Source organism: Coniophora puteana (assembly GCF_000271625.1).
Source record: "Coniophora puteana RWD-64-598 SS2 unplaced genomic scaffold CONPUscaffold_3, whole genome shotgun sequence".
NCBI classification, from domain to species: domain Eukaryota; kingdom Fungi; phylum Basidiomycota; class Agaricomycetes; order Boletales; family Coniophoraceae; genus Coniophora; species Coniophora puteana.
The window spans coordinates 2,438,654-2,451,886 of NW_006913055.1; the positions used below are offsets into that span (position 1 = coordinate 2,438,654).

At 53.1% G+C, this 13,233-nt stretch overlaps 4 protein-coding genes across 4 annotated transcripts; 1 reads left to right on the top strand and 3 right to left on the bottom strand.

The window, feature by feature from the left end:
- Positions 1-331: 331 nt before the first annotated feature.
- On the bottom strand, positions 332-1,991 carry CONPUDRAFT_120184 (alpha beta-hydrolase; the record flags this gene model as incomplete). Its single annotated transcript, XM_007767890.1, has 7 exons — positions 1,645-1,991; positions 1,361-1,561; positions 1,264-1,292; positions 1,141-1,208; positions 827-1,083; positions 591-762; positions 332-518 (listed from the first exon to the last, which is right to left on the bottom strand). Exons 1-7 carry the CDS (start codon positions 1,961-1,963, stop codon positions 332-334), a joined length of 1,233 nt encoding a protein of 410 aa, XP_007766080.1. The 5' UTR covers positions 1,964-1,991.
- Positions 1,992-2,960: 969 nt separating this feature from the next.
- On the top strand, positions 2,961-5,438 carry CONPUDRAFT_120194 (cytochrome P450). Its single transcript, XM_007767891.1, has 13 exons — positions 2,961-3,035; positions 3,090-3,387; positions 3,449-3,578; positions 3,633-3,824; positions 3,876-4,027; positions 4,080-4,195; positions 4,253-4,367; positions 4,423-4,436; positions 4,484-4,673; positions 4,733-4,789; positions 4,851-4,875; positions 4,928-5,194; positions 5,255-5,438. Exons 2-13 carry the CDS (start codon positions 3,189-3,191, stop codon positions 5,340-5,342), a joined length of 1,545 nt encoding a protein of 514 aa, XP_007766081.1. The 5' UTR covers positions 2,961-3,035; positions 3,090-3,188; the 3' UTR covers positions 5,343-5,438.
- A 396-nt stretch (positions 5,439-5,834) lies between these two features.
- Positions 5,835-9,716, bottom strand: CONPUDRAFT_163514 (P-loop containing nucleoside triphosphate hydrolase protein; the record flags this gene model as incomplete). The annotated part of the gene is made up of 19 exons (XM_007767892.1): positions 5,835-6,337; positions 6,395-6,522; positions 6,578-6,699; positions 6,749-6,884; positions 6,933-6,984; positions 7,037-7,103; positions 7,155-7,242; positions 7,300-7,490; positions 7,544-7,714; positions 7,761-7,862; positions 7,912-8,012; positions 8,067-8,237; positions 8,285-8,374; positions 8,426-8,476; positions 8,526-8,617; positions 8,668-9,000; positions 9,059-9,371; positions 9,438-9,481; positions 9,661-9,716. The coding sequence occupies 19 exons, from the start codon at positions 9,714-9,716 to the stop codon at positions 5,835-5,837; spliced, it is 2,811 nt and encodes a 936-aa protein (XP_007766082.1).
- A 74-nt stretch (positions 9,717-9,790) lies between these two features.
- Positions 9,791-12,127, bottom strand: CONPUDRAFT_100401 (general substrate transporter). The gene is made up of 10 exons (XM_007767893.1): positions 12,086-12,127; positions 11,923-12,026; positions 11,719-11,873; positions 11,543-11,669; positions 11,269-11,493; positions 10,991-11,220; positions 10,783-10,939; positions 10,634-10,723; positions 10,361-10,571; positions 9,791-10,296 (listed from the first exon to the last, which is right to left on the bottom strand). The coding sequence occupies exons 1-10, from the start codon at positions 12,104-12,106 to the stop codon at positions 9,970-9,972; spliced, it is 1,647 nt and encodes a 548-aa protein (XP_007766083.1). The 5' UTR covers positions 12,107-12,127; the 3' UTR covers positions 9,791-9,969.
- Positions 12,128-13,233: the final 1,106 nt, after the last annotated feature.

A 13,233-nucleotide genomic window follows, 5' to 3' on the forward strand; every position in this document is an offset into this window, starting at 1 on the left:
TGGGCAAAAGCCACACTAGTCAATCGCATGTTAGACTACCAAACCTCTTCGGAGCTGAGGATAACCTCCGACTACTGATTTCTCGTCTCCCCCTGTCAAGACTTTCTGCTGACTCTGCACCTCCAGATCGTTCAGTCTAGCATTATCCACATCTTTATACATACTCACTCCGTCCAATCAAACCATATTTTGACTACGAACTTGAACCATGACATGCCGGCTCATAAACACCCAGTACATCACGTCGGAGCGCTTTCGTTTGGCCGACCGTAATGACGTCCTTCTCCACTTGTCTCATAGAACATGTTGTTGTACAATCTCATAGCCCAACTTATAGACGACTGCGTTCGGACGCTCCGTACCCATTTCTCCCGGACACGACACCGAACGCAGGTCCACCCTTTCCAAACATCTTGCGCAAATCCCCGACCAGCTCCGCCGGCCTCTCCCAGGCGGCGAAGTGCCCTCCGCTCTTATGCGCGTTGGCGAACACGAGGTTGTTCTCGCGGCGCACCCACCTGAAACAAACCATCAGCAGCAGTGAGCAAGTGCACTTTCAGATAACGCTGGAGGAGGCAGAAGAGACGCACGAATGGGGAACGACGATGAGATCCTGTGGGAAGGTCGAGATGCCCATGGGTATGTTGAACGTGCCGCCAGTCGTCTCGCCGTTCGCGCGCGCCTTGGCCACCTCGTAGTAGATGCGCACGGACGACTCGGGCCCGCCGCGGGAGAACCAGTATATCGATATCCACGTCAAGACTACGCGGGGATGTTCAGGTCTCGCTCTCCCTGTGCGCACACCATTGCTCCAAGGCTCGCTCACCTTCGTCATCGGTCCACGGGTACGCGTCAGTCCAAGTGACCAGCTTCTCGTAGATCCACGCGAGGAGGCCCACGGGGCTGTCTGAGAGCGAGTATCCCAGGGTCTGCGGGCAGGTGCTCTGCTCCACGTAGTAGCCTATGCCCTTGCCTTGCCACCATTGGCTGCGCACCAGCCCGGCTTTCTCGAAGTCGTTGTAGGGCAGCAGGATGTGTCCGAGGTAGGAGAGTGGGTTCTTGTGGGGAGTAGGGGGCTGTGCGCTTATGCCAGTATGTCAGAGGGTCAGGCGATGCTTCAAAGAGCTGGGGAGAACTTACATGGCGTAGTTGCTATGCCAGGCCTTACTGTGCTTGCCGCCATAATGTATGGCGATCATGCGAGTGACCTGCAGCCAGGTCAGAGGGAGCTCGAGGGAAATTACTGAGCAAGAAATGTCCTACGTAGTTACCCCAGTCTCCACCCTGCGTGACTGTTCAAATTTCAAATCTCAAACTCTCTGTGCAGGAACTTCGATTGTTGAACGCGCAAAGAGCTTACCGTATTCATCATATCCTAGCGAAAGCATCAATTTGTTTCCCAGCTCTGCATATTGATGGCCAGCGAACCCGGGCTTCAATACGGGCTCCGAGAAGCCGTAGCCAGGCAGACTCAAGGCAACGACATGGAAGCTAGGATGATCGGGCGACGCCTCCGTCAAGAGAGGCAAGATTTTGCGAACCTCGAGAAACGAGCCAGGCCCTACACACCTCACGCCATTAGAACCCCCACGAAACCAGCACAATCTAAAGCGAGGTCGACGAAGTCGAACTGAACGCACTCACACCCATGAACAAACAGCAGCGGCACAGCCTCCGCACACACGCTCCTCTTGTGCACATAGTGCACGTTGAGCTCTCCGAACCCCTCGACCGCGATGTCGCGCGTGAACTGCGGCAGCTCCGCGTTCAGCGCGGCCTCGTGCGCGCGCCAGTCGTACCCCGTGCGCCAGCGCTCGACGAGCCGGCGCAGGTCGGCCAGGGGCGCGCCGTAGTCCCATCCGGCGCCGTCGACTTCGTTCGGGAGCGCGGCGAGCTCGAGCTTGGTGCGGAGTGAGGAGAGCTTGCTGTTTGGGATGGAGATGGTGAAAGGGGATTCTGACATCTTTAGGGACGAGTACAGTGGGGGATGCAGACGAGGTTAGGGGGTATTTCTATGGCGCGACGCGCTTTGTCTTTGTAAGACGCGACAAGACGCGACTCGGCCTTCGGGCTGAGTAAGTGGTTTTCTGGGCCCGTCGCCTCATGTTTTGTTGTGGTATCTGCTTCTGTTCGATCGAGTCATACCTATCGTGTGTTCAAATGTAAGTCTTCCGGAACTTATATCTGTCTGCTTACATAAAGAGACTATGTTCGACTGGTCGGGTGCGTTTCTGCCTGTTTAGTGCTGTTCGGCCCGAGCTCAGTTACGGTCGGCTGATACGCGCCTTCGGCCAGCGCTCCACCGCGTCGACAACCTCGAGGCTCAGGCGCTCACGACAGATGGGAACGTCGCTTATCATGCCAAGGGATTTGACCCCTGTTCCGAGAGGCAGAGAACATGCATCGCGCAAATCCGCGGTCCCACCAATGCCTCGCGGCATCGTCACGAAGGAACCCCGTTTTACTCCAACTTCAATGGCTCGGATCATTCGCCAATCTTATCAGTGCTGGACGACGCACCGCTTCAGACTACTTCAGCTTCGTCCCCTTGCGCCCTCTCCCTGCCCCGAGAATGGTACGTGTTTGGAGGCTCTTTCATTTTCCTGGGGCTGGGAAACGTTTGCGCCTGGCGACGTGATGAGTACTCCAGACTACAAAATTGAAAACACACGAGCTAAAAAGCCAATAAAACGCTTCACGGTTTTCGGGGCTCCACAGTCCGACCTCGTGACAGGTGGTACCTGGCGGTCCAAACATCGGCTACTTGACCCTGCCCACTAAAGGTAACCGCTTCCGTGGAAGAAGGTCCGAGCTTTGCGCATAGGTGGCCCCCGCACGTCATTGATCGCTGCTTTCATATAGCGAGTTCGACGGTAACTTGATGCTAGACGTTCTATCGCCATGCCGCAGGGCCGAAATGGTAGCAGAGAAATGCACATGAGAGAGCGCTCGGCGATAAACATTATCAGGAAAAGTAATTGATATACACCCCATGCACGTAGCACCCTCTTTATGGAACCACAGTCGGAGCCAAGGTAAGCGGAGCACTTCTATGTGAAACATGTGCTTGATTATGAGGTACTCCGCAGACAATGGCGACCGGACCTCGTCTTCCGATCACTCTATAAAGAGGGCTGTCGAATTTTGGGGGCGGTGGACTCCCTGCGAACGACTCGTACCCGCTCATCATGGGTGTATCTATATCGCTCATCCTTCCTATTGGCTTGTTTGTATGGACCCTTGCAAGATATACCGCTGTGAGGCTCAGAGGCAAAAACTCTCTACCCTTACCACCAGGTCCGGCCCAGCTACCGCTACTGGGTGCCGCTCTTGAAGTCGACGGCGACACTCCATGGGTGACGTATAGAGAGTGGGCAGCGAAGTATGGTGCGCTCTCCCTTTATCTGCTCTGATGCCGCGTTTGTTGATCTGAGTCGCAATGATGCAGGCGACATTGTCAGCTGCCACTTCTTCGGTCGTCGAGTAGTGGTCTTGAACTCCGAGAAAGCTGCAGATGACCTCTTGGAGAAACGCTCTCGCATTTATTCTGACAGAGCTGATATATCTACGATCCCTATGTGCGTTACAAGGTCCTCTAATTTCCTTGCGTACTAATGCACCTGCGATATCAGGTCTGGATGGGACTTGGATATCAGTTATGGCCGCTATAACAGTGAATGGCGTTTATACCGACGACTTTTCCAGCAAACTTTCCGTGAGCAGAAAGTGCCCGATTATCGCACAACGCAGCTTGCCGCTGCCCACCGCCTTTTGATGAACATGGACACTTACCCGGCGGAAAAGCTATTTGATCTTCTATCACTGTACGTTCGAAGATTCTTCCTGTGCTTTCCGATTTAACTCGTCATACATAGGTGTACGGCTTCTGCGATCCTTTCTACAATATACGGTTACGAGGTCAACACCCTCGATGACCCTCTGTTCAACATCAACGACAAGGCGGTTGAGAGCGGATTCCCATTGTTGACTCCCGAAAAGTCGATTGTTCCAGACACTTTCCCCTTCAGTATGTCTTGAACTATTCATACCATACTGCGCCCTAATTCAGGCTCGAACAGTCAAGTATCTCCCGGCGTGGTTGCCCGGCATGTCAATCGTCCGCAACGCCCAGATCTCGAAGCATTGGACTCACCAATATGTCAACTTTCCTTACAACTTTACAATGGAGAAAATGGTGCGTCTCGTCTCGTAATTCTCCACTTGCACCCCCGGTCTCAAGGAAGGATGCCAGCAATCGGATCCCGCGTTTGCTTGTGTGCTCTCGGAGATGATCCGAGAGGGCGAGGAGAATGGTCAGAGCATTCCGGTGCCGTATTTGAAGAAATTCGCGGCGACCTCTTTCATTGGTAACGTACACCACTTCCGCTCGCCGCCGTATGCTCACTACGTGGTCACGGTTAGCTGGTGCTGACACGGTAAGCCAGTACATCTTCCTTAGACTGTGTGCTAAACCATCTCCTAGTCTGGGAGCGTATTGCTGTCTTTGGTCGCAGCCTTAGTGCAGAATCCTGCTGTACAGAAACGCGCCCAGGCTGAACTCCGGACCGTTGTCGGCGATGATCGGCTGCCCACATTCGGGGACCGGGCTTCGCTCCCTTACATTGATGCGATGATCCGGGAGGCCATGAGATGGGGCGCGGTTGTCCCTCTTGGTGAGTGTTCTTACGAGCATTGAGTTTGATGGGCCGCGATCTCTGACAAAAATAACCAGGTGTTCCCCATTTCTCCACGGAAGACGATGTCTACGAGGGGTATTTCATTCCGAAAGGTGGGTGGTCGCGCGCGACTGCACATGGGATAATTAATCGTCTTACTTCTCATCCGTATAGGCTCGATTGTCACTGCCAATACATGGTAGGCGAAACCATTTGTTCAGTTACTGCAAGTGCTGATAACGTTGACCCAGGGCGATGTCTCGCGATCCTCGCCGGTATCCTGATCCCGAGGCTTTCCTGCCGGAACGATTCCTGACCAAAGACGGCGAACTCACCGACGACGACGTGAGGTTCACCTTTGGATGGGGTCGGCGAATCTGTCCGGGACGGTACTCGGCGTCGGCAGCAATCTGGATCGCTACCGTCTCGATGTTGACGGCGTATAGCTTCGAGAGAGCTAAAGACGAGAACGGGGCAGAGATCGATGCAGTGCAGGAGTGGACGACTGGAATTGCGAGGTAGGTGCTTCAAGCACTGGTGATCACGGCAAAGTAACTGAACTTTATTCCGTGCATTAGGAAACCTAAACAGCTCCCAATGCGCGTTGTTCCTCGGTTTGACCGACCGAGGCTGGAACAGATGGTGAAAGAAGCGCAGCACGCCTAGTCATTCTTGTAACTTGTACTAGGACAAAGGATTATACTCCTGTCTTGACTTGTTGCTTATACATATCATCTGTATGTACAACTAACCTGAGACGCCCCCAGCCTTAGGCAGCCCTCTTCGAGCTCGTTGTTTCTTCGAGTTGCTTGTCAACTAAGTATTCAGATCCTTGCTCGTTTCTGGCTCTGGTCTCGTGTGTACAGCGAGCTTAAGTGGAAGACACACTCACGTAGTGAAGACAAAGTAATGTGGTCTGCACGGAAATAAGTAGAGGATGACAAGTTTGATTACCTTGCTGCGAGCTTGAGTCCTTATTCTGTCGAGTCACAAAGTCCATTCCATGATGTTCGAGAGCGAAGAGTCACAGCAAAGGTAAAGGGCAATTAAGCATCAATTACAAGAACGCCAGCCTACTAGACATAATGTAGTGTAAGTAGTGTACAATGTGACCAATAATAATAACAAGCGTGTCTATACATGTGTCCTCATGTCAGATCAGGTCACAGGGGCCTTGAACTTCTTGTTGGAATACCCGTTCGCCGTACGTCCCATTCCAAGTCGTCTCTTGACTCCTGTCTCTGCGTATGCTGAGGTCGGCGGCAACGAAGGTGAGGACGACTGGGTTGTTGGCCCCGGCTTCAATGACGGAGATGAAGAGATGCTTTGAGCTTTCAGAGGCGGGGGAGGGTGCGGTGGGCGATTGTTAGATGAGGGAAAGGCCTTTGGCTGCAGAGGCTTGGAACTAGGGAGATTCTGGGGTTTATGGGCACCTGGTGCTGCGCCGCATGACATCGGAGGCAGGGGGCCCTTCGCTGAGAAGCTGAGAGTTGTTTGGACGGGATGAGCCTTGTGCTGGCCGAGCAGCTCATTGACTGGTGCCAGGGATTGAACACTCTGCGTCGGTGAACGTGGGGTGGCCCCGCTCGACGAAGCGGAGGTTGACATACGCCGCCTTGGCGATTTTGATCGTGATCTCGACCCTGGGTAAGAGGAAGCATCTGCTCGATAACGGAGTTGAGTGACGTCTATCACGAATCATGAAGTACTGGACTTACTCTGAAAGTATGATGTAGTGGTTGGTACATCGAAGTTAAACCCTCGCGCAGAGCCAAAACCTTTCGAATAGTAACTCGCCCCGAACGTTTCCTGGCGAGAAGGACGAGATGAACGCGTCGTGAGCTCACTGCGGAGGTGACATGTTAGTAAATGAGTCGGGCACTATCAATTCTCCAACTTACAATTGTCTAATTTTCTCCTGCACATCGGTCTCGGACGGCACCCGGTCACCTCTGTTAAGGATTTTCGCCATGAGCCCTCTATCCGCAGCCGCGAGAGTTGGTGCCTCATCCGAGAATAGATCCTGGCATGAATGAGATAGTGGATTGTCAAAGCAGCTTCGCTCAACGTACCGAGCGCTGCTTTCGTACAGCAGAGACAAAATCGGAGACAGACTTTCTCTGCGACTGACCCGCAGTTTTCCTGCTCGAGGAATGTGACAGGTAGAGGAGGCTTTGTGCTCGCGTGCACGCAACATAGAGTAAGCGCCTTTAAGAAGTTCAGCGACCGTGCGCCGAGACTGGGTGTTCTACCCACCTTTCTTCCTCCGTGTCCTCCGTGCGGTAGAAAGGAAAAGTACCATCCTCGACTAGACGACGCACCAGTCAGGACAAGTCAGTACGCAAAACCTCGAGACACACCCGCAGGGATCATAACAACTGGCCACTCGAGACCCTTTGCCGCATGACAGGTCGTGATCGTGACTTTCTGTACTGAGACGTCAAATAGGTGCTGTTAAGATGGCATCTGGACACCGACCTCCTTGTTATCGACTTCAGCTTCGTTATCACCCTGAGAGGACAACATTGAAGCCTGCAGGAAGCGGCGGAGAGGCGTCTCAGAGGATCTGTTTGGTGCAGGATTAGTAGATAGTCTGACAGCGTCCAAACGTAAGTATACTAACTCGGGATCCTGGGAAGGACTTTCATCCTCGAGGGTGAAAGGCGCAGGCTCGTTGTTGGCCTCGCTGGCGAAGTTAATCAACTCCTGTACGTTCTCCCATCGTGTCTCCCAGTCAGGCTGTGTCCTCTTCAGATGATCTTCGTAGTCAACAAGCTTGAGAAGTCGAGTGATCAGATCTGCCGGTGATGTACCCTATGGATGCGGTCAGGCCACGGTTGTCCGTAGTTCTAGTGATGTTGACGAACCCCGTTTGCCAACTGACGCAGTTGGCGAATAGCAGTGACAAAGGAGTTCAGTTTACGTTTAACCGCGAGACGACTGCTCAAGTCAGGGATCTTCGAGTCGCAAATCGATTCTACGACAGCAAGGGGTGTAAGCTTGAGATGCTCTGCCTTCAATAAGATCTCTGATAGTGCCTGTAGCAGGTGAGTGATACTCGCGGAGGTCATAGGAGCAACGTACTTTCTCTCCTATGCCTCGTCCTGGCGTGTTGACGGCTCGAATGAAGGCTGGCGCGAACTGAGGATTGTCAATGAGCTGAAGATAGGCTAGTAGGTCTTTGATCTAGAATTTGCTTAGTGTATGCGCTTGAAAAAAGATAGCGGACTTGTACTTCGGCACGCTCAAAGAACTTATGGCCTCCCAGGATTCGGTTCGGTATGCCCTCCTTCTGCAACGCGCTTTCTATCGCTCGGGAAAGGGCATTGAAGCGGACTAAAGACTTGGTTAATGACTTGGACTTCGTGTCTGGCGTAAAGAGGGACTAACGCAGAACCGCGAAGTCGCCATAGCCGAGTAAACCGCCTGTATGCGCGACAATCCGCTTGATCTCATGGGCAATGAAGGAAGCTTCCTCGTGCTCATTCATGCAGGACCGAAGAACAGGCCGCGGTCCCGTCGCGAAAGAGGTGCGCAAAGTCTTGGGGACACGCGCCTTATCTGTTTGGCGTCAGCTGCGAGTCCACGAAAGGAGTATCGAAATTTACCTTGTGAAATGATGGCAACGCTTGCATCCAGTATAGAGCCGGCCGATCGATAGTTCTGCTCCAAGAAGATTTGCTTCACACCGTGGAAGTCTGGTAGCAAATGTGAGAACGATACCCCACTGGTTCAAAACGCGGACCTGCCTATATGCATCTTTCTGAGATTGCCTATCTCTGCTGACCGCCACCCGTAAACTAGAGAATCGGTTCGGAGGAGCTTAGACCGAGACAACGCGCCACTCACTTGATTGGTCGGGGTCACCGACGATGGTGACACATTTACTGGTGGCGGCTATGCACCGCATGAGCTCGTACTGCACCGTATTAGTATCCTGGCTTCAATGCGCGTCAAGGGCACGAAGCTAACGAGGTGTTTCACTACTCACAACTCGTCCACGAGAACATGTCGGCACCACGCGGCGCGTTCGGGATAATGGGCAAAGAGTTTCACACCGAATACAAGGAGGTCGTCGAAGTCCAAGCTGTTGCTCGTGCGCAGCGCTTTCTCGTAGTCTCGATACAGTTCAGCGACGACAGCGTTGATTTCGCCTTGTATGCCATTCGGCATAGTCTGAGCGACCGAGGCGAGGTGATCCGGAGTGTGACCTTTTGCTTTGGCCTTTGAGATCATGGAGAGAATGGTGGCTTCCTTCAAGGAGATATCTTGGGCTGCTAAGACTTGTTTTTGCTCCTTGAGTAGACCCGCGATAATCTTCTTGCTACACACAACCCACGCTAGTCAGCAAATGCCCTCGTACAGGTTTACATGCGACGTACCTCTCGTCCGCATCGCATATTGTGAAGTTCCCGTCCAGCCCCACACTCGTCCCATACTTCCGAAGGAAAAGTGCGCACAGAGAGTGAAAGGTGCCCATCTTGACCTGGTTTGTCCGTTCGCTCCCAATAAGCTTCGTCAAACGCGTCCGCATCTCGTTCGCGGCCTTGTTCGTGAACGTAACGGCGCATATTGAACCGGGCTCGAGTCGATGCTGGAGTATGAGGTGTGCGATGCGTGAGGTGAGTACTTTCGTCTTTCCGCTTCCTGGGCCTGCGAGTATCTGAAGTGGGACAGAGGGCGAGTGTTGGACGCCTGCATTGCGACGAATGTAATCACGTCAGAGGGCTAAAGTTTTGAAGATTGGAGACTGATGCCTACAGTCTAGCTGCGCACGATTGAGCGTGTTTAGGTACGTGTCCATGCTGAAGTGTGCATAAGTTCGAGGACTTGTAGCTCTGAACCTAGAAGTGAATGCAAACGCTCGTAGAGCAAACCGCGACATTCAACGGATTCGCGGTCGCGGTCCGGGTCAAAGACGCGTCGTGACCATCACGTGGTGGCTACTGTGAGTACATTTGGCAATTTAGCCCCTAAGATCTACGCGTCCAGGATTTCAGTACGGGCAAAGTACGAGACCCGTCGAGAAACCATGGCCATCTTCTAAGTTCGAGGGTCAGGTTTTAACTCCAGAGATAATCTGATGGAGATTTGAAGACATGCAATCTGGTGCTAAAATACATATGCATACGTTATTCAAGACATACGAGTATAAGTAAATTACAGCCACAGTCAAACGTTCGAGACAGCAATCGCTCGTCACTTTACAACCAACACTCTGTCACCAAATATTAAACCCACAACCGAGCCGCTGATAACCACGCTGTTCTTTTTCAGAAGATAACCATAGCGCTCAAGCCTTGGCGAGCTTGTCGTCGTAATGCTCCTCCCTGTGGCTGCTCCCCTTCTCAGTGTCGCTAGTAGCAGCACTCTGGCCATACGCCGCGAGGCCAATCTGATCCGCGATCCTGGCCTGGCGCTCCTTGTCTGCTGCAGCAATGCCCTCGGCGTCGCCGAACACGTCATCCATCTCTTCGAGCGTGAGGCCCTTGGTCTCGGGAACAAGCAGCCAGATGAACATGGCGCCGAGGAAGGTGATGCACCCGAAGAAGAGGAACGTGCCGTAGGTGATTTCGGTAAGCATCGTGGGCGTGACTTGCCCGACGATGAAGTTGTTCATCTACACCAAAATCTCTCCATGAGCACCGTCGTCATTTTGGCGTGGTAGGGAAGAAGGGGCTTACCCAGTTGGACGACGAAGCGACGGAGATCCCTTTTCCACGGATACTCAGGGGCCAGATCTCGGCGACGATGATCCACGAGCAAGGGCCCCAGCTGTACCCGTACGCTGCAGAGAACACCCACACGAGCGCACACGCGGCCCAACCGGCTCTCGAGTGCGCCGGCCAGTCCGACTGGTAAAGCGCGGTCAGGATGGCGATGGTTATGTGACATCTGGGAATAGGATGAGTAACGGTAAGTCATAAATCCAGCCCAACTGTGGGATCGGAACTCACGCAGCCATAATGAGTGCCCCAGAAATCATCACAGGCTTACGCCCAACCTTGTCGACCCAAATAACGGCGGGTATCGTGGCAACGAACATACTAAAAGGAAAAATGTTTGAGAAATGCGTGATCAGGTTTAGATATGAGAGAGAACTTACACAATACCGACGACACCTGTGGCAAGTAGACTCGTTGCATTGCCAGTGAGACCAAGGTCTCCGAAAATTGACGGTGCGTAGTAGAGGATGGCGTTCACACCAGTCCACTGCTGGAAGAACATTGTCAAGGAGCCGGTAGCAATGCGCTTCAAGAGAGCTGTGAACAAGGTGAGCTTCCTTCCAGGAGACGTTTCTGAAACACGCTAACTCTTGCTCGTGAAAAGGCTCGCGTATGCGTGTAAACCGAGTTTGAAGTTCGAGGATAACGAGTCATCCTGGTACTGGGGATATTTTTCGGCGTTGACCTCTTTCTCGAATATGTATTGTGCTCGAATCTCCAAGTACTCGATTTGTACGAGGTCCGACTCAATTGGCAGTTGGCGTGCCTTCGCGAGGACGGCGATGGCCTCGTCGTTTCGCCCTTGGTTCACAAGCCATCTGATAGTTGTTAATTCTTGACCAGTACGACGTATATTATTGACTTACCTTGGAGAGAAGGGCATAAAAAGAATACCGACACCTAGCACTATCGCGGGCACAAGCTGAAGCGCAAGAGGAAGCCGCCATGCAGCCTCGCTCTGAGTGGATCCGTTGCCACCAATGTAGTTCGTGCCATAGTCGATCCAGAAGGAGATCAGGATACCAAACGTGATGGCGAGCTGCTGAAGGGCGACGAGACTGCCGCGGACTTCAGGAGGAGCAATTTCGGCACTGCACTTTGCGTCAACATCGGTCATATCGAGCAGGGCCAGTTGCTTACTTGTACAGCGGTACGGACATACTGAGTGAACCGACACCCCAACCTGTGATAAACCGGCCACCAAGGATAGACGAGGGCTGGTATGCGGTCGTTTGGACAATAACACCAACGCAGAAGACGCAGACAGCTAGAACTCCGTCAGACCGTCTACAAGGTTGAAGGAGAATTGAGCATACCAAGCACGATGGCATATTTTCGAGACAGCTTGTCAGCCAAGTAGCCGGTGCAGAGGACACCAAACCAGGCGCCAAGCTCGAGGATGGCGACGAGCCAGCCTTTCAAGCCTGGATTGTCAACAGCGCTCGCCATGCGCTGGTCAAATGTATACATGCTGCAAGGATATTAGAATTGGATAGAGCAGGATATTTCAAGAGACGTACTCGAGCACACCAGAGAAGACACCCTGGTTGTAGCCATAAAGAAGGCCACCAATGGAAGCGAAGACAGCAACAGCAAAAACTTTGCGATTATGGACAAGGCCGGCCTAGTGAGTATGTGAGGTTCAGCCCTTCATGCCTAGAACCTCGTGCATCCGGAACGTACCCATCCTGACCGGCCTTGCATAGCCTGGCGCAGATTCGCGGCATAGGGACTGGCGTCAGCACCTGCACCTCCTCCTGCCATGTTGTATTAATGCGGTATGAGGATGGGAGTATGTGGGCCGAGAGGTCAGGAGACTGTCTCATAAAACCTAAGCAGGGGAGCATGGCATGGCTTTATATACCTGCCCCACACTCGCAACTTCGAAAGTTTAGAGCATGCTACGTATAGACCAGCCCCATGGCGCACATGTCGCCGGCATTGCTCCGACTTGGCCCACAGAGTCGGGCACCCGCTGTGCGAACGGAGGCGTGGATGCGCTTTGGCTGCGAGTGCTTCACGAGTGCTAGGTCCGGACCGGGGCCGAGAGCTTGAATGTTCAGCCATCTTGCTGAGCTTCACCGACACCCACTCGTATTCGTGCGGCTTATCTCGTTTAGTTGACGTCGACACGGTTGCGCGGACCGCGAACTCGAGTGCTTGGTCCCATGCCAGATGACGCTATGGGCCATCGACTTGCCTAGCCAGTCCCCTAAGTAGAGAGAAGCAAGCGATGGAATTAACACGCAATCTGTGGTTTTCCTTATTGCCAGACACTTTTACGCCGGCGTTTTTTGGTGCGGGAGCATGCACTTCGACCCCGGGAGAAGGATAAGGCAAGGCAGCCGACGGAACTTGCAACAGACGTTTTCGAAAAGCGCGAATTCGTCATCGGCACAGTGACTTGAGACACCGACAGTTACATATTGTATGACATCAGCCAGAAGTCGACGGAAGCGGGGGATCACCCCGAAGTGGCTCTCGCTATGTTCGTCGGTGGGAAGATGACCTCAAGGTAAGTGCGTGGTTGAACAGGTACAGTACAGTCACCAACTGCAAGCGAGGGACACCGGGGGACACCGAGTGCTTCGTTGGCGATGACGCCAGAGAAGCTCTGACATAGACCACTATAGACCACTGAGGATGGAATGCAGGGCGCCGTGTCAGGAAGACTATCAATAGCGAGTACTAGTTGCCAACCAGTGTCGAAACCAATGAGAGCGTGCGGGAAGCTTCTGGCGGAAGCCACGGCCTAGAACGACTGTGGGGGAAGAGGTGTTAGAAAGAGCTAGTTCTCTCCAGAGCATTCGTCGGTCTCCAGAACTACGACC